This window comes from Ictalurus furcatus, chromosome 16 (assembly GCF_023375685.1).
Source record: "Ictalurus furcatus strain D&B chromosome 16, Billie_1.0, whole genome shotgun sequence".
Classification (NCBI taxonomy): Eukaryota; Metazoa; Chordata; class Actinopteri; order Siluriformes; family Ictaluridae; genus Ictalurus; species Ictalurus furcatus.
The window spans coordinates 14,349,430-14,371,086 of record NC_071270.1 but is presented as its reverse complement, the minus strand read 5'-3'; the positions used below and the strand labels follow the sequence as shown (position 1 = coordinate 14,371,086).

The following is a 21,657-nucleotide window of genomic DNA, read 5'->3' as shown; positions in this document are numbered from 1 at the left end:
TTCTGAAAGAACTGCAAATAAAAAACTTTATTCTCTCCATTTGAACAAGTTGTTTCACAGTATCTGGTCTCATAAACAGAAAACACATTACTCAAATTAACATTAACTAAATTCTGAAGATGAAATTAAGATTTCTTAACTTATTGAACTTACGTCATTTTGGCCAGCCACACCCCTGTTGATGGAGCCTCTGTGGGGCGACATCCTCTAACTTCGAGGTTTATGCATAGTGTCAGGCGGCTGAGGCCCATTTACAGGCCGCGCATACCTTCCTGTGGTCCTGGAAGGTCTGTCAGGTGCCCCATTTGAGCCCTTAGAGTCAGCCTCTGAGAAGCTTCTGACTCTAAAGGTAGCTCTTCTGCTGGCCCCCAGAGTAGGAGATCTACAAGCTCTCTCTGTTGCCCCTTCCTGCCTTACCTTTACCCCTGGATTAGCCAAGGCCTTTCTGTATCCTAGGCTGGATTATATTCCTAAAGTGCCTACATCTGCTGCCCAGCCTGTGGTGTTGCAGGCTTTCTGCCCTCCTCTGTTCCTCACACCGGAACAAGAGAGAATGCACCTGCTGTGTCCAGTAAGGGCTCTCTGTACTTACGTCCACTGTTCCGGCCAGTGGCGTAAGTCGGAGCAGCTGCTGGTCTTCTTGGCGGCGACAGTAGAGGTGATGCTGTGTTAAAGCAGTGCATCTCTAATTGGCTAGTGGAAGTAATCTCTATCGCTTATGAGGCACCCGGTCTCGCTTAATCGCTCAAGCTTAAGATGCTGGTCGCGCACGAGGGCGCTTCCATAGTGTTATGCTAAACTCAACGTCTCGTTCCCTTCTCAGGGAATAGGGTTACATGCGTAATCCAGACGTTCAACATATACCTCTATATCCCTTTTGTTCATTGAAACCATTTTTTGATAGGAAACTAGTTGAAGTACTGATGACATGAAATAAAAATATTAAATAGCAATGGCAAGATGTAATAGTGGTATTTTTGTTACTTATGTTTCCATTGGTTTGTGAAGTTTAAAATATTAATTTAACAGCTCACTGTTGAATTTACAATTGCAATTTCAAATCTTTTTTTAATTTAATTACTTTCTGGACTCGACTTGGACTCAGTCATTAAGAACTTGGACTTGGGTCCAACTCGGACCCTTTTGGACTCGGACTCGGACTTGAATGGTTGAGGACATGGTCTCAACTCGAACTCGACAATGGTTGACCCAACACTATTAAGAACTACATGCAGGTAATATACATAATCTGAAAGGGGAGCCAGATTTGTTTAAAAATTTACTCAGATATGTGTGTAACCCATCACTGAATAAGTGTAACTTTCCCTTTGTAAATATTGATGTAACTCTAGTTATGGCATTAAAGATTATTTATGCCTGACTTGAGAACTTCAGGTTTGAAGGTTTTGAAGCAATTCTGTGCTTTTTATTCTAAATATTATATTTCTGAATACTACTGCAATCTGCATTCCCCCAATAAAATTAACCAAGAATATATGGTTCAGTTCATAGTGTGAGTGATTCACATCATGAATTCGGTTGGTCTTAAGAGGGAAAATTAAAAAGCCTTTTCAAAGAAGCAAGGCCAAGAGAAGAAGAGAGGAATTCTTGAAAAGTAGTAATAGGTATATTACAGCTAGGCATACTTTTAAAGCTATAAGAAATTATCATGTAATACACTGAATTTCTGGATTTATTCTCTGGTGTACTCTTTCTGTCAGTGACCTTCTACTCTGCACATCTGCTCATTAAGTTCACTCACTCTAGCTCATGGTAAATTAGTATGCAGACAATAAAGCATTCCCATGTGTTTGTTTTTCATAAAGGATGTCTTTCTTTCTTTCTTCATTGATGGTTAGATTTATTGATTTGTTTGTTTGTTTGTTTATTGAATGTAGCTTGAGTATTAGAATTCACCAGAATTTGTATTGGATGCTACTAAATACAGTATGATCAATAGTCAATTTGTTAAACAAACACATAGAGTGTTGGTTTGATTGGTTCAAATAATGGGACAACCACTGTCTCCAGTGGATACTAAATATCTAGCTACAAACAAACAAACATGAATGTGAATATGAATTTAATAAACGAATAACATGCAATAAGAAATATTTCGAGCTAAAACTCATGGGTATTCTTTATTTTATCCTTTTAATTGTTTTTTTTTTCTTAAAAAAACACCCTCCCCCCTATTTCAAAAACAATATTTATTGAACAAGTTCAAGGTGTATGCATGTAGATAGCCCTCTAAAGTTTCTCCAGCTGTTTAAGTTTACAGTTTTGTTTTGGTCCCCCTTGAAAACAAGATGCTGCATCTCAAGGGGCTATCCAACAATAAATTGAAATTGAAAATTTGAATCATAGTATGCAGAGCCTACTCTTCCTAATAAGCAACATAAGCAGCTGCTTAACATCATCAGAGAACATTTAATAATTACCGGCCTCTGTTCATAAATGAGGGTAATTTAGTGGTTGGTTACACATTTAATTATGGCTACAGTATGTCCCAAATCTATACTACATGTTACTAAATGTCCAATAGTATGCCACACCACCTAAGAAGTACCATTATACATATACTATTAATATGCATAGTGTTGTAAATAAGCATCTCGAGTAAGGATGTGCATGGGTATTCAAATAAAAGTCAAGTCTGCCAATACTTTAATGCAGAGGGCAGCACTGGTGTACAACTGAGAAATGTGCATTGGAACTAAAAATGGCTCAAGAGTGGGTGACTTCTACTCTCTTGAGGGCTGGAGTGCTCAAATATGAAGCTCACTGAAAAAAGACAAATAATGATTTAATACACATTAATATTTCTGTTTTCACTATATTTCACTATATTAAGGCTATTAAACACATAAAAACGTGCACTACCACTGACAGGAGGAACTTTTAATTGCAGTGGAAAAAGAATACTTTATTGACTAATGCCACATTAAAGATGTTTTTCCCTCTCTCCTTAACACACAAGTTAACCAACTATCTCCTTATTAACTCTTACAGATTACTCAAATATTAAATGATAACATTTTTCAAATATTAAGACAGTGCAATTACATAAATATCATGAGAATTTCCCAATCTTATAAACTGAGCCTTAGTTCTTCATTAACTCCAGAAATCTTTCACTGGTTAACACTCGCTATCATAAAAGTGACAGGTGTCAGGAATAGATAGTTGAGGTGGATGCCTTAACGGATGAAATTAACAAGTGTTACACAAACAAATAACCAAAAGAAGACTGTAAGCATGAACATGGACTTTAGACAACAGACAAGGAACAAACTGTAACATGGGTGGCACATGATAACAAAGGACAAAGTTAGACAGTGAGTGCTATACAAGACATGACTTATAGGCTATGTCTCAATCAGCTCCCTAACTCTCTAGGTTGTGAATCAGTATATCGTGTACACTAGTTTGGGCATTGGTAAGGACCCTGACTCACTACACATTGGGAAACTGATAACTCAATTTTCGGCATCATGACTACATCCTCGCATTGTAAAACGTCACCAAAAACGTAAAACTTAAAAATATTTAAGGTTTATATGTCATACATTTGTTAGCTTAATCGCACATGTTTCTGTCAAGCAGGATCATAGGCTAGCTAGTAAATTAAAAAAAAAAAAAAACATTAAACACTTGAAAGTCGTTAGACTCAAACAAACCGTATACAGAACGTCAAATAAAGTTAAAAATCGCTAACATAAGTAATCATATGAGAGCTACAACAATGATAACTTTGTATCGCAGGAAGCAGTGTCACAGGAAGCAGTGTTGCAGGACCCCTCGTTCCTCGAGTTGATGCTATTTTTTTTTCTAAATTTCTATACTTTAAAAATATAATTTTTACTTTTAGAATGTGTAAATATATCACTGATACTATTTTAGATAAAAACAATCATATTGTTGTGCTATCACTAAGCTTTCATGGGATCTTACAAACCCCAACTTGCTTGTAGCTTTAGCATCACCTTACTGCTAGTTTTACATTTTACATTTCTTACTCATCCACCACTGTTTATAAAGGAAAATATGTCGGTTGTTTCTCCACCTCTGAGTGCAGATGAGGACTCGCTCAAGCTGCACATGGTGCAGTTGGAATTGGAGACCGTGGAGAAACAGATCTGTGATATACTCGACAAACAGGCCCAGCTGCATGAGCGAAGAACCGCGCTAGAAACATCTCATGCTATTGCCCACAAATCTAAGGTAAGCATGCAGCGTGGTACTATCACTCCCAGCACGTCTTCACCATGTGTTTCTCTATGCAGGGACCATGCACCCAGGACATATGCAGCCCAGGTCACGCCGGCGCCGACACACCACGGACCTTAGGTGCACCAGCAGCGGAAGGCATGGCCCAGACCCCGGGCGAGGACCTCTCCCCCTCTGCCGCCCTCAATCTTCGAGATCTCCACCAGGAACCGGTCCGCCCCTCTCCGTCAAACCAAACCAAATGCCGTGATCATCGGAGACTCCATTGTTCGCGTCCGCGAGCTGAGAGGCTTCAGAAAATATGAAGTAATTTCCAATAAGGGAACATAGTGAGCATCAATGCTCCCTGGTTTTGGCAATGCTTTTGGAATTTTTCTAAGGGAGAGAACGTTCCAGTGCACTGGAAAAATTTTGCGATTGAGACAGCCCTTAAAATGGCTGACTCCCTGATCAGTGATTACTGAACTAGGGAGCTGATTGAGACACATGGATATACTAGTGCTCATTAAACATAAATGTGAATCAGATGCAAACAGTCATGTGATGTGATGAGTGTCGTGATCAGGTGATGTGCTGTGTCTGATGGGTAGTGTAGTTCAGAGCCATTATCAGCACTACCATGATCACAGGCTGTACCAATGACATGCATGCTTCAACATCTAAAGTGATTACATGAAATCTAGCACTGAGTATGATGGCATAGCTGCAATAATAGCTACAATTTGGATCATGTAAGGATTTTTCAAGGAAAACGTAACAGGGTGAATTGTTTTGAATTTGAATTTGAAACAGGAAACAGGTTTGAATTGCTCCACCCGTTTACAATTCTCACTAAGAAACCCTTAACATGATTCCTACTGTAGGTTCCAGCCACGTAATTGCAGAAAGAAAGAGAGTGGGGATGGGCGATTATTACCAGGGAATTTCATCGTGTATACAGACGTAAACTTGGAGGATCAACAGTCAGAAGCCTCGCTGCAGGCCCCAGCTCTCAGCTCCACAGAGAGCATCTGCATTATTAATGAGGCCAGTGATAACCACAGATGTTTCCACGTCTGTGCTCTATTTCAGCAATATTTGAAAGCAGCGCCTTCTGTTCTTCTTGAATCACCTTTCTCAAATCCGCAACTATGGATTTCTACAGACTTGCGCCAAAAACCTAATAAATTATTCATTATAAGTGTTACTGTATTTTTTTTTGAGAGCAGCACAAATAAAGGACAAATATATTTTGTAATGAATAAAATCGTAGTTCACATGCACCAAAGCAGCTCTCACAACAAAACAGCTCTCACAACAAAACACTATTACCATAAGAAGCATGAAGTCAAAAGAGACTAAAAATACAAATGGCAGCATTTGTTATCCATTTTGATGCACTCTGCATTTATTTCCCATGTAAATGCTGGTAACACTGCCCTCAGAGGAAGCAGAGGTTGAATCATAAGCAGTGCTGCGTAAGTTACTCAAAAAAAAGTAATCCACTAAAGATAGCTAATTACTACTTTAAAATTGAAATTTGATTACATTACTGATTACTGCATGTAAAAAGTAATCAGATTACTAATTGGTTTACTTTCACTTTCAAAACTTATCAAACCTAAAAAAAAAAATGAATAGTTCTTTCAGTAATTTTAGCACATGGCAATGTATGACATGATCAGAAAACGTTGGATTTATCATAAAACATGCCCCGGGTGTTGTCACTGTTTATAGGACTACCAGACAGGTAAAACTTTTCTAACTAGTTTAGTTTGGTGTCGCTAGCCAAGGGGAGGCACAGCTAAGCTATCATTGTATGGGTTTGGCTGTTACAGTGCCATGAAAAGTACATTATCTTTCCTTATGCTCTGCTCATATCATGCTCACGTGAAGGGGAACTCATATAGACATTTACACACTTTGGTTTCCTGCTCAACATGAGAGGATGTAAGTGTTTCAGTTTCACCTTTACTGGTTTAAAAAAAAATCGTTTATATCCATTTTGCCTCACACTGACTGTGAGCTATCGTTTGGCAGAATTCAGAGCTGTTAGCCAATAAGACACAAGTATTTCCACGTATTTTCCTGTAAACCCTGTCTGATTGATCTCACCACTGTTCACTGAAGATATAAAATTACAGGCTGTCTTCTTTTACTGACTTTCGGTTACGTAGTGACAAACCGCTCAAAGTGGAGAATTATTTGGGGCTAAAGAAAAAATCTTCGGGGCAAAACGTGATTTATTTTAAAATTGTTTTCTTAACAGTAAATTTGTAACGCAAGTAATGCAATTTAATTGACATCAGTAACTGTAATCAAATTAGATAAATTTTAAATGTATTGCGTTACATTACTGCATTATCAGAAAAAGTAACTGGATTATTGTAACACCCAACTCTAGTTACACCCAACTCTGATCATATGCATCCAGTCAGATGTACTGCCTACTAAGGGGCTGTGCTTTATTAAAGGAAACAGTGCCTCGTTCATCTCTCGTTCTTCTTATAATGATGCCAGACAACTGTGGTAAATGTACAAATGATGAGAAGAGGTCTGAATTGCCTAAAGCGCTTGAAAGAGTTTTCAGCTTGTTACAATAAAAAAAAATTACATTTCAGCATATTAGGAATGAGAGGTAAGATGCCCAAGCACAGTGCACATTCTGCAGGATGAAATTCAGCATGTTACATTTGCTATTATCCTAAGCAAGATCTTTAATAAAAGTGAAAAGCTGCAATGATTATTTTAAATTCACATTACAAGAGGATGATGAATTAGGCCTGTTTAAGGATTAGTCAGAGCTGGACGTGGAGGAGTAGCTCTTGATGACATGTTATTAAGTTGTAATGAAGTCTCTTGAAGTGGTGTGTCAAGCAGCTCCAGGCTGAGGCCTTTTCCACCAGCGTCATGGGGGGCTGCCAAAGAGAAAAGCCCTCCGAGAGCTAATCATGTCAGCCAAAATGAGGTTTAACCGTGGTGCCACAACTCTGCTACAAACCCTCTGCTGCAGCCTCTCTGCTATTCTGTTGCTAATGATATCGGAGTTGTGCCTGATTTGCAAGCGTTTGCTGGTGATTTATGATGTCTGAGAACAAAACTGCATCAGGCAAGACGCTTGAGTACACATTGGCCTCTCCGAGGAGAAGGACTAGGCCCTGACACCACACTGAGGAACATTGGGATAGTGTGTAAGTTAATCTTTCCCCTTGACCTCTATTTCTTCTCTGGCAGTCTTCTTATTTTTCTCACCATCATTGTGTGGCTATGAGGAAGCATGGCTGAGACCACAGTGTAACCCCACACAAACCCATCTTCTTTCAGCACGGATTATTTGACATGGCCACCGAGGCATTGCCTTTTTTCTTATTTATACACAACATGACTGGTACCTGTGGAAAAAAACCCCAACACATTTGACCTGAAACTATAACAGTGTATTACAGGGAAGACAGCCAAATTGTTCTAGCATAGTACATAGTAAATTTCTGGATTGCAAGAGTATATACACCAGCCAGCCATAACTTTAAAACCACTGATAGGTGAAGTGAATAATATTGATGATCTCATTACAATGGCACCTGACAAGTGGTGGGATATATTAGGCAGCAAATGAACAGCCAGCTCTTGAAGTTGATGGGTTGTAAGCAGGAAAAATGGGCAAGTGTAAGGATCTGAGTGACTTTGACAAGGGCCAAGTTGTGATAGCTAGATGACTGGGTCAGAGCATCTACAAAATGGCAGGTCTTGTGGGGATTTCCTGGTATGCAGTGGTTAGTACAAGCTTAGATAAATCAGATCTGGTTAGATAGGCAAAATAGAAAAGTTTTAGTGTTTGTACTGGAACTGTGCTGACATAACTAGCTAGTTAGTAGCTAGTTAGCTCTGTTGCTGGATGGTAGGAAAAGTGTCAGAAGAGTCAGAAAATTTGTAAATGAGTAGCTTCAAAGCTGTTCCTTTAATTTCTAGATAATATGTAGAATTTTTGGGGCGCGTGGTGGCTTAGTGGTTAGCACGTTCGCCTCAGGGGCCGGGGTTCGATTCCCGCCGGGGCCATGTGTGTGCGGAGTTTGCATGTTCTCCCCGTGCTGCGGGGGTTTCCTCCGGGTGCTCCGGTTTCCTCCCCCAGTCCAAAGACATGCATGGTAGGCTGATTGGTGTGTCTAAAGTGTCCGTAATGTATGAGTGTGTATGTGATTGTGCCCTTTGACGGACTGGCACCCTGTCCATGGTGTACCCCACCTCGTGCCCGATGCTTCCTGGGATAGGCTCCAGGTTCCCCTGCGACCCTGAAAAGGAGTAAGCGGTTGAAGATGGATGGATGGATGTAGAATTTTATATATTGCTGTTTTGTCAACTAGCTTTTAAACACACTGTTAAACAAAATGCTAGCTAGCTGGGTAATTTAGCTAACTAATGCAAAGACTTTCAGTAACACACAGATGCGCTAATTTGGCTACTTAAATACAAGCTAAAAATATTCTGCCCCTGAGTCATGTCTACATTTTTTTTTTATTATTGGGAAACTGATAAAATTCTAATAAGTCACATTCAGCAACTGCTAAGAATTGACAAGATTGATAAATGGTTCTTTAGAAACACTATTTGAAAATTTCAACAAATATTTACCCATGTCTCATTTCTACTGCTATACTACAAACCTACAATGTATAACTGAAAACAAAATGGTGGTATTAGTCAACCACTTTCTAAAAAAATAAAAATAAAAAACATTTATTAGTATTAGATCCCATAATAAGCACTGCTGTGGTTTCTGTGAGAAGCTCAAGCAATAAGCACAGATCTCATCATAAAAACAAACACACATCATACGCTTCCAGCAGTGTACAATATCATAAAAGCCACTTTCAAAGAGCGCTTCATTCACTGTGCTTTGAAATTGATATATCTTAATCCTATTAAAACTTTCCAGCTCCTGTAGCCTCCCAGGCTGTTAAGGTGGTGCACTAAATCATCTCACTCTAATGTATCTCTTAAACAAAGAAATAAAGGAGCATTTTTCCAAGGTCATTTCACCACTAAAAACCATGAAATCATTCTATTTAATTGGCTGCAGAAAAATTTGTTCATTGAATAAAATCCTAAGACCTTTTGCCAGAATGAAAATTTATGTCATTCAGTGAACGGTTTGATCTCACCTGTATGATGCTAAATGAAATGAATGAATGAACAAAAGCGAAGCAAAGGAGATTTTAAAGGGAAAAACATCCACCTTGAATGACTTGCATATCAGTCTTTATAATTAATATGTGATCTTCAGTGGTATCTAAGATTTAATTTATAATGAAATTCTGAGTTGATTTTTCCTACAACTACCTGCAGTAGGAATTACTCCTAATCTCTGTGTAAAGAGAGTGATGCAGCAGTGCTTTTGTCCTTTAGTCTATCCAGCTCTCACACTTCTTTATCTGTGTACTCTGCTTAAACATATCAGCTTCCAAAGCTTTAGGTGTCATGTTAATAAAGGGTTTCCCAAACTTTCTGGGCAATGGCCATTCTCTGTGACCCCAAATATTTTAAGCACAAATTTATACAAATTTAAGTACACATGATAAATGTTTATTGTATGATTTATGCATTATTGAGTCAGTACAAAACCAGTTTATAATTCCAAACGTTACTTTTTAAAACAAAATTTAATGTTACAGAAAAAATTGTCAGTACATATTATATAACAGACCACTTTTCAGACAACAACAACAACAACAACAACAACAATAATAATAATAATAATAATAATAATAATAATAATAATAATAATAACAATAATAATAGTAATAATAACAATAAAAAAAATAATAATCAACCCATCCATCCATTTTCTGTACCGCTTATCCTTACTGGGTCGCGAGGAACCTGGATACAATCCCAAGGGGCATGGGGCACAAGGTGGGGGACACCCTGGACAGGGTGCAAATCCATCGCAGGGCACAATCACACACACATTCACACCCCCATTCATACACTATGGACATTTTTTGGACATGCTAAACAGCCTACAGTGCATGTCTTTGGACTGGGGGAGGAAACCGGAGAACCCGGAGGAAACCCCCGAAGCATGGGGAGAACGGATGGTTTCAACATCTGTTGTTTTAAATGCACTTTATAAATCAATAAACTAAACTAATTAAACATAAACTAATAATAATAATAATAATAATAATAATAATAATAATAATAATAATAATAATTAATGCTGCTGGGTTTTGTAGGCAAAAACAGAATCAAGTGTAACAATCAAAGTCTCCAAAACATTTTTAAAAATTGTGGAATGTTCTCTAAGATGCTTAGTAAAATGCACTAGCTAATTCCCTTATAAAACTGCACAAATTACCTGAGACTACTATTTTTGCCAGACTGACTAGGTAGCCAGCCTATACGAGTCATTTTCGCTCACTGACTGACTGACTGACTGAGTCCCATTGTTGAATGAGCATGTGCGAGGAGGCTAGCTAACTGAATTTTAATCTAGCGAGTGCGACCAGGGACATTCTGTGATATATGAGCACCTCCGTGTCATTCTGGGATAGTTGGAAAAAGCTGTAAATTAGCCCACCTCTGCATCATTTAGGGATAGATGCAGAGAGAGAGGCAGGTTAGCTAAAGTTGTGTCATTTCATGTACAGTCCCCTCCGAAACTATTGGAACAACAAGGCCAATTAATTGTTTTTGCTGTAGACTGAAGACATTTGGGTTTCAGATAAAAAAAAAAAATAATATGAGAAGAAAGTTTAGAATATCCTGGTATTTACATGTAGGTGTGTTACACAGCATAGAACATGGCACATTTTGAATCAGACCACCCAATTTGTAATGCGAGAAGAAATATTGGAAAATGTGGTATAATTACAAATGTTTCTTGTCCTGTGTCCTGTTAGACTGTTAAACAGCAACTCTTGGTTTTAGAGTTCAGTTTCACCTGTGAAGACTACATTTGTTGTTAAAAATGATAAGCCAACATGAAGATCAGAGAGCTGTCTATGGGAGAAAAGCAAGCCAATCTGAAGCTGAGAAAATAGGGAAAATCAATCAGAGGCTTTGCACAAACATGGATCAAAGCCAGCATAACAATTTGGAATATCCTGAAAAAGAAAGAAACCACTGGCGCACTGAGTAACAGACACTGAATGGGTCAGCCAAGGAAAACAACAACAGCTGATCGCAGAAACACTGTGAGAACTGTGAAGAAAAACCCAGAGCAGAAATATACAGGCCATACCACAAGATGCAAACCACTCATCAGCAGTAAGAATCGGAAAGCCAGATTGGAATTCACAAAGAATTCCAGAGCCACAAAAGTTCTGGAACCAAGATTAACCTCTACCAAAGTGATAGAAAGACCAAAGTGTAGCGAAAGAAAGGATCTGCTCATGATCCAAAATATACAAGCACTTTAGTATTTAGCTAAGAAAAAGAGCTTAAAAACCGTTTTATTATACCGCTATCTGTGCAAATGAATATCAGCTGGATTACTAAATTGATGGTCTATAAAAAGGCCTTTCGTTACCAAGATGTCACACAAGAAACATCTCATGATGGGTAAAAGCAAAGAGCTCTCCCAAGACCTTCGGAACCTTATTGTTGATACAGATGTATTTCAAAACTTCTGAATTGTCCTGTAAGCACCACTGGGGCCATTATCCACAAGTTAAAGCAACATCACGCTGTCATCATCAGGCCATGCACAGGAGCTCATCGCAAGTTTTCTGACAAGTGAGTAAGAAGAATAGTCAGAAGAGAGCTTAGCCCAAGAGCCAAGGACCACTCAGAAAGAGCTCCAGAAGCACTTGGAGGCAGCAGGTACCATCGTCACAGAGAAAACAATAGGCAATGCACTCCACTGCTCAAGCTCACCCCGCAAGACTCCATTACTAAAGGAACGTCGAAGCTTGTATAAAGTTTGCTACAACTCATTTGGACAAGCCTATGAAATACTGGGAGAGTGTAGTCTGGTCAGACGAGAGCAAAATGTAACTTTTTGGCTGTCATACTACACACCATGTTTGGAGAAGAAATGGCACTGCACATCACCCTTAAAACACTATACCAACAGTGAAGTTTGGAGGTGGAAGCATCATGGTGTGGGTCTGTTTTTCATCGCATGGTACTGGCAGACTTCATATAATTGAAGGAACAATGAATAGAGCCCTTTACCGGAAGATTCTTGAGAAGAATCTGCTGCCATCCACCAGGATGATGAAGATGAGACGTGGGTGGACCTTCCAGCAGGACAATGATCCAAAGCATACAGCAAAGGAAACTCTCAATTGGTTTCAGAAAAAAAATCAAGGCGTTAGAATCGCCCAGTCAATCACCTGACTTGAATCCAATTGAACAAGATTTAAAGGCAAGAAGAATGGGCCAAAATCACACCTGAATACTCCGGCCAATTAATTTCTGCATACAATAAGCGTATTGAAGCTGTCATTACAAACTTAGGCTTCTCCACTAAGTATTAAATACATTTCAGTTAGCATGCTCAATACTTTTTTTCCTATCATAACACTTTATACACATAACTTTAACTTTAAATTTAATGTTATGAAATCTTTATATTTCTGCATTTTTTGAGTTAATACTGATGTCTGGTGAAAATTTCATGTGAATAGTCTCATTGGAAATATATTTACTAGAGATGCACCAATACTAAATTTCTCAGCAGATACCGATAACCGATTATTCAGAGTGATATCGGCCGATACCGATAGTTCTGTCTTTTATGCCTTCTTTTAAATTAATAATAATTAATTCCACAATTCTGAAAAAATGCAAAAAACAAACAAACTTTATTCTCTCCATTTCAATAAGTTGTTTCACAGTAACTGGTCTCATAAACAGGAAACATATTACTCTAATTAACATTAACACATTAACTAAATTCTGAAGATTAATGTAAGATTTCTTAACTTATTGAATGTTATTAATTCATATTAACATTGACTGAATTCTAAAAAACTTCCTGTTAGTCTCACACTCACTCACCACAAACAAAAGCATTTCTACTTCATCATTGAACATCAAACTGGTAATATAACATTTTTTATATATTAACATTAACTGGATATGAAACATACTACTCTACAAATATATTTTTCTGTGCAATATATACTTTTTTGTCAAACCATCTTCATTTAAAGCTTTAATTCAGCGAGGGAGCAGCACGGGAAAAAAAATAGACTCGACGCGGAAACTCCCGTTTCACTGCTGCTCACTTCCGGTGTAAAATTTTAGCGGTGCAGAGCTTACAAATTGCAGTTTTGTCGTCATTCCACACAAGAGACATCTTCTTTACACACAGCACAAAATTTGTTTTCCCACCCTCTTTTGATTGACATGATATAATTGGCCCTGATCATTGGATGTTTTTAAAAAATAGCCTTTCATCTCTAATATTTACTGAAAAAAATGTTGATGCATTCAATACTTATTTCCCCCAATGTATAAAAGCTGAAATCCTAAACTCTTGTCTCATATCCATCCTTTGATCTCATGCCCAAATGTCTTCGGTGTATAGCACAAACAAATGAATCTGCCTTGCTGTTCCAATAATTTTGGAGGGGACTGTAAGTGTGTGTCCTTGCTTCAAATATTATTGGAGCTAATAACTTATGTTAAATGAAGGGCTGTGAGGATGTACTGTGGCATGAATGCGTTTGTAGCTACAAAGTGGCTGCATTTATCTTGAATGTTATGTTGTTTACTTACATGAATGCATTTTGTGCACTTAGCTAAATTATGTCTCAAGGACTTCTAATAAGAAGGCTATATCTTTTAGATCCTACATAAATGGCTGCCACACCGTTGTTGAAATGCTCTTGACACTTGTGGGTCAAATGCTATGCAGCCAATGATGGTCTGGAAATACTAGGCTTGCCTAGTCTTGTTTTTTTTTTTTTCTTTTTGCATTTTTGAGGGCATCTTTGCTTTACAACATTTCTTTGCATGTGCTTAAGACTTTTGCACAGTGCTGTATGTGTTACATAAGTGACTAAAAACCAAAGGAATATTCCATGAGAACCATGAGAGGTTTTTAAAATTCAAACACTCACTGTAACAGGAAACAGGTTAAGGTTTTTATTCAATAATGGTCTAGAATAGTACATACATAACTCTAGTTCGTTTACCAGAAGTAGATGGATGGGGCAAGTTGACCATTTTTATCACTGAATTGCAACACTTAGTACGGCATGTCAAGAAAGTGAGAAGAAACTAAATTAGGCTTGTTTGAATGTGAATGTGGGATATTTCCAATATTAACTCAAAAATAAATTAATAAAACAAAATAGGAGATCATGAGTTTCTCTCACAACCTTGTTTGTAAATTGAATGCTAGTTTGGGAACTCCTATGTTAATACCACCATCAATCTTGTAGACTGCTAACTGACCATAACTTGTATAGCCGATTGTCATTTTGGAAATTTGAGTTTACACATCTGCATTGGATTTCTTATTAATATGACATGGAACATCACTGGAAAACTGTGAGCGAGAAAAGAAGTCCTTGCTCTTTTATCTTTAGGAGCATTATCCCTTATGTTTTTTAGATTGTTCAGATTTTTTTCTCCTATTAAACACCATTTTAACTGCACAAACAGTGTCCTCCAGTGACCTCAGCACAGCAGACAATGGCTAAATTCTCAGAAGACTAACAAAAATATACAAACAACAAATTTTCATCACAATCACTAAGCACACCATAATTATATCAATACAAATATATTTACTGTGTTTCAGGGTGGATTTTTCCTCTAAGGTTGTGTTTCATCTAAGTTTCTAACAAACGGAAACTGAAGTTTTTTCTTGGAGAAAGGCTGAAAAACTGGGACACTGCTGATTATTTCCGGCTCTGGTCTGCACTCAGCATTAGAGTATTAAGAGTTCTCAAAGAGTGTGGAGTGTTCCGGGTGGGAGATTGAGTGTGGGTTTATGCAGGTCTTCAGATCTAAAGCCTTTAAACAGGTGGAAGCAGCCAGTAGCTTCTTGGAAATTGAGCATGAGGAAAAATGCTCCAGTTTCCTAAAGTGCCAAATGGTGCAATGTCAACTGCAGGAGATGGTTACAGCCTCGTGCCATATGCTCTGCATAAAGAAGCGATGCGCAACCGACGACAGCTGGTCACTTGAAAACAGAGATTTTCTTTGCATTTCTCAAAGACTGCAGAACTGTCTAATTTGATTATCTGTACACACACACACACACACAATGCAGTGTAGTGCTATTTTTGAGAAGACATGCAAGACACACAAGCATACACACATACACACAGTTCATCATCTTTTCAGGAAGCAGTAGCAGGTAGCATTGTCCTCATTGACAGCTCTGCCTCTGCAAATGGCACGCAAAAGCTTTCTGGGTGAAAAACAGCCTGACAGAGTTGCTACCTGACTGCTGTGTCCCACTACAGTGCCATTTGACTGTCTATCAATCACTGCTACAACCAATTTCTTGGACCTTAACCTCTTAGAATAACAAGAACGACCACAGACTCTGAAAAATGTGTACAACATCAGAAGACTGAAAAGGGCTTTTGGAGTGAGTGAATAGCAAAGATTTTGTTTTTGCCTTCAGGTTCCTCAGAGCATGATGTTTTATTCAGAATGTAGTGGTACAAACTACAGTGAGGGCTGAGCCATTTTGAATATCAGAGGGTACATTCCAGTCTGATGATTCCAAATAATTACAGGGTGAAACAAACATTTGTGAAATACTCTCTCACTCATGCACAATCAGTAGGCACTTTATACTTGTCAGGGTCATGGTGGATCTGGAGCCTGGAAACATCACAATGTGTCCATCACAATATTTGTGGAATATTTCATCAAAAACCGTCATACATTTTTGAATTTCATATATCTACAGAAATAAACCAGCTTAGATAAACCAGTGTATAATGCAGCCATTATCAATATGCAAAATATCTATATGGTACCTTACCTGCTACTGACCTAGGCACATAAATGGGCTATCAGAGCGATACCTCAATATCTTTCAAAGATAAAAAATATCAGTTTACAGGTTAATTTTGCTATCTACTTTAGAATATTTGCTGTTAACAAGTGTCAGATTGTTCTGGACTTTTGTGGAACCAAATGCAACAGCACCATCAATGTTCATGCACAGAATAGTATGAAGAAGTGAGGCTGAGGCTGATTGCTTTCTAGTCCAGATTCACGTAGCCAATCTGTGATAGTTACGTCATGTGATTACACTGCGTAAAATGCCACCTAGATTTCATCTCCATTTGAGCTGATATTTTTCACTCTGGTGCATACATAAGACACCACAAGAAGTGACTGAGAAGATATATGTGAAATATAGTTTGGAGGACAAATAAATAGGCTACATTGTCTAGCAAAAGTACAATTTACAGTTTTCTGGTTTGAACAAAATGGTTACAACTTTTCTCAGTTCGTACAGGATTTTGCATAGTTCTTATGATTGTTGCGGCCAAAAGTGCTTAAATTTTCTGCTGCATTTTTCTAAACTTGTGAGGCGACTTGAATAGTTTTTTGTGATTTTTTTTTTTGGAAACTACTCGAATTGGAGAAGCTGCAGTTGCATGAAATTGTTTTGCATGGTCTTTTGCACGTATGTTTGTTGGTAAATTAGGCCTTTTAGCTGTACTCATGTCCAGTGCACATGAATGAAATGGCTTTGGCTGATTATGTGTTGCAGTGGTGTCACATAACGTGTCTTGGCCCAAATCTGTGGAAAATCTGCGCTAAGTTTGAAAAATTGCAAGCTCCTCTGTATATTGTACAGTTTGCTTGATTTTGCATTAATTTCTGTGATCACAAAATCACTAAATCCTGGAGGGACTGTTTTCTCTTTAGCATATTTGGTATTCAAAGGTAACACTGAGTGCATGATGCCAATCGAGCATTCAAGACTTAAAAAACTTTTCATGAATGCAGCTGTTTATCTGTCTTAGTGTGTGTGTGTGTGTGTGTGTGTGTGTGTGTGTGTGTGTGTGTGTGTGTAATAGTTTCATCCACATCATTCTAATTATGGAATCACTGCGACCTTGTGATATAATGCATTGCTCAGCGTTTCATTGGTTCATTGGTTTGCTTTTCATAGATTTAAAAATTTAAGTAGAAAGATTTTGATAGATTTTAAATTCTCCCATCTAATATCACAACCATCCATCACTGTACTGACTCAACCACCAACACTACTACTACTCTGCACTTTCATTTGTCTTTCACTGTGACAGATCAACAACTGCTTTTTGTTTCAGACTACATAATTCCACCTCAATTTATCTACAAGGTTTTCCTGATTCGCAAAAGCAAATGGAAGAAGTGAAACAAAGAAGGGAGGAAAAACCAGCACCTGATAAATGTCATTCCAGAAGAGCCTTCAAGTTCATACAACAGCTGAGTCTTCACCAGGCACAAACACATTCCTCACATCTCATTTCTTACATTAAGACGCTGAGAGAAATGTCAGACCAGATAACTGCCGTCTCCGTTCAGCCTCTGACATTAAAGGACAGCCATTGTGCAGACACGTATGCAGTGTTTATATTGCTTTTGCAGAGGAGTGATTCAGAAAAGCTCAGTCTAGGCTGACTGTGTTGCTGGTGCATGTGCTTTTGGTAATAATGGGTAAATTAAAAGTGGCACATGTTGCCCGGGAGTTTAATAAAGCAGATATGAAAATGATAAGCTGTGATAATGGTGGATTTACTGGAGAGCACAAGACAGCAAGGTGCAAAATTCTACAATTTTCAAGATTTTATTTCTGTTTAACATATGGGGATGGGGTAAGTTTATTTAATATCTACAGTATATCTAATGTAAGAAAGTAGCCCTGAACTGGTCTTGATTTTCTTGATCTCATATATCCTCTATTACAATTTTCTGTAATAACTTTGTAGAAGTATGATAATGAAATCAGTGATAATAAGAGGTCTTTCTCTCTCTCTCTCTCTCTCTCTCTCTCTCTCTCTCTCACACACACACACAGTATCTCTGTAGTGATGTAAAGACTTCAAATGCATTCTTGGCATCAAAAAACTGACTGAATATGCCCATGCCAGCTTAAGATCCGAGCTTTTATGAGAAACCAAAATGGAAAAGTATTGATAAGAACATTAACTGGCTCCTGGGACAAGCGACCAATGCACAATTAGCGGAAAAAGGTTTATTATTGGATCAGGGAGTAGGAAGGTGAATAGATTAGAAGTGTCAGAAGGCTGATATAGACTGGTTCAGAGGGGAAGCAAGGGGGAAAAATAACTGTGAAGAAGATTGGAGTTTCAGGGTTTTCCTTATTTTCATGTATTCCATTTTAGCTGTTTTTCTCCCATTTCAATTAAAGTCATTGAATTGTGTATTTCAACCACTCGAAATATTTAAGCTAGGTGTGTTTTTGAAAATAAAGCAGGCAAGAACATTACTGCACTATGGGCTTTTAATAGATGTCCCATAGTCACAGAAGACATTTCTTGCATTGCCGAAATTAGCATGTGCCTGTAGCAAAGCAAAAAAAAAAAAACCCACATTTATAGAATCCTATATATTTCAGGGTGGCATGAAGTCTCATTTCAACAGAACTGATGCATGCCTCAATGACTATGCTAGAGAGTCAACATCTCATCAATAATTCAGCATGAAGCACACGTTCAATATCAGCTATTAGCAAACACTATGTTATGCTGCAGTTTGTGATATTTGAAACAATTAGACAAAGTAAAGAAAGAGTAAAGAAAAAAAGAGAGAGAAATGCTAGAAGAGTTGAAAAATGAGAAGGAACTCTTACCGCTAGCAGAGCGATATTTCCATATAATACTGGGTTCAGGTCGTCCGATTGCCAGACACATGAGACTGACATTACTGCCCTCGTTTACCGTTATGTCTGTTGAGATGTTCACAATCCTTGCTGGAACTGCAACACATAACAGAAAGATTTTTCTCAATAAAATAAATTTAATTAATCCTAAAATACTAACTTAAAAAGTTTCACATTTATAGAACCTTAACCACAATGAAATACTGTTGTCCCTCAAATAAATCAGTAATTCTTGTTTTATTATTTTGCTTTTTCTTATGCATGCAAAATCTTAACATCAACTTCATTCTTTTCTGGTACTACAGGGGGCCAGGAAAGACAGTTTGAGTCCACATGAGCAATATGCACACTGAGCAAGTCCTGTGGGATGCGTTCTTAAAAGCCCTTCTCCGCTGAGGCAGAACCCAGTGTACTCAAAAGCCAGAGTGATGGAACACAGAAACTACCGTTCAAAAATTCCACCAGTCTGTAGGTTGAGAATTCTAGGACTAACCCCAGGGACAGACTTCTCCCAGTTAACAACCAAGAATTTTGACTGATCAAGTAGTGCTGGGTATGGATTTTCCTGATTTTGTTGCAGCAACTCGATATTACAAAATGGTGCTGATAGTCATAAGCAGAATTATTTAATTGTGGTACTTTATAATTTGGGACTACTACTACTACTACTACTACTAATAATAATAATAACTGCCATTAATATAGCATCTTTCATGTATGCACAACATGTCTAAGTACAAAAAATAAGCATAACACATTTGTGTTACAGAAATGATAAATGTACATTATAAAAAGTACAATTAAATGATCAAATAAAAAGTGTCTTTTTTAATTAATATTTTTTTTAGGAGAGCTGCTAATAGGATGGTTTATTTGTATGAGCCTACTTTTTAGGTGAATCCACACCAGGATGTTATTGTCATAAGCCTAACTGGGTGAAGCTAGTCTGAACCTCATCTCTGTATACCTCTGACTCCAGCAGAGAAATGAGTCAGCCCTCATTTTTCCCCTGCTTGATTGACATGATCCGATATCTGTGTAGGAAATGCTGTTTACATAACTTAGACTGTAAATGCAATGATGACAGTTTGCCTGTCTCCCCCATCTTCTCCTTTTCAGTGACAGTCAACCGGGCAGCTAGAAACCTGGAAAGATATCATTTAGCTGGTGCACTATCATGCTGGAGTCTGCTATCTAGGTTTGTTACAAAAGTAAATATTTCATGGTAAAACTACTATATCTGTCACACACACAGTTGCAGTTAGAAAACTCTGGGCCAGACGTACATATGCTAGGAAGTGCAATGTAATACACAACTTGCTGCAGCTACATAATGTGCTTGCATTTGAAATGTGTAATAATGTGTAAACACATGAGTTTTTTTGTTTTTTTTTTTAAATTAATGAGTAAACAGTGGAGAGAGTATTAGTACAACTCATATGCCATTAGTTTCAGTGGCGGCTGGTGGTTTTTAAAATAGCAGAAGCACAGCTGTCTGTTATTGAAGTCTATAACACAGATATGTATGTCAGTAAGAGACAGCTGTGCTTTTTTTCAGGCAGTCCATACAGAATGCTTTCATGATTTATTTGCCGCAATCGTAGCCACTGTACTGGACGAGACCAATGAATAAGTTGGGGGAAAAAAGTGAGAGACAGTTCAAAGAACCTGTTTTTGCTCCCTTTCTTGGGTCTTCCCTTCTGTTTAATTCTCAGTCTCTCCTCATAAATAAAAGCATCAAAAGTCCAACATTTATCCAAAATCAGGTCAACAAAATGCTGCTAGCTAAGCTACTTAAGAGTTCACTGAAGAAAGTAGTGATTAGCCCATATTGGCACCCTTGGTAAATATGCGCAAAGAAGGCTGTAAATAATTGTTTTTATTGTTTAACCGTTTGATCTTTTGTTAAAATTTGTTTTTTTTTTTTTTTTTTTTACAAAAAAAAAAATGCTCTCATATCAAAGAATTGCAAACACAACACAGGTCTATCCAAAAAAAAAAAAAAACAATCTTCTTAAATGTAGATGTGCAACAATTATTGGCACCCCATGAATTCATATGAGAAAAATATATTTGAAGTATATTCCCATTGATTTTTTTTTTTTTAGTACACCTGAGAGACTAGGAATGGGAAATTGTTCAACCATGACTTCCTGTTTCACAGGGGTATAAATAGAGGTAACCCATAGGCCAAATTTCCTTAGTCAGTCGTAACAATGGATAAGACCAAGAAATATAGCTGTGATGTGTGGCAAAAGGTTGTTGCTTCACAAAATGGGAAGTGGTCATAAGAAAATATCACAAGCATTAAAAATGCCCATTTCCAACATTTGGGCAATAATTAAGAAGCTCCAGTCAACTGGAAATGTTATGAATCAACCTGGAATTGGACGTGTGTCTATATTGTCTCAACGCGCTGTGAAGAGGATGGTTCAAGTGGCCAAAAAATCTCAAAGGATCACAGCTGGAGAATTGCAGAGGTTAGTTCTGTCTTAGGGTCAGAAAGTCTTCAAAACTACAATCCAAACTCACCTACATCACCACAAGTTGTTTGGAAGGGTTTCAGGAATTAAAGCCTCTACTCTCATCCAAAAACAAACTCGTGTCTTCAGTTTGCCAGACACTACTGG

At 37.8% G+C, this 21,657-nt stretch overlaps 1 protein-coding gene across 1 annotated transcript in view; it reads right to left on the bottom strand.

Moving 5' to 3' along the window:
• Nucleotides 1–21,657, bottom strand: part of opcml (opioid binding protein/cell adhesion molecule-like) — a 173,100-nt gene that overhangs the window by 43,482 nt on the left and 107,961 nt on the right. Inside the window, exon 3 of the mRNA XM_053646180.1 lies at nucleotides 18,998–19,123. Coding sequence (XP_053502155.1) covers nucleotides 18,998–19,123 — 126 coding nt within the window. The remainder of the gene's footprint in view (nucleotides 1–18,997; nucleotides 19,124–21,657) is intronic.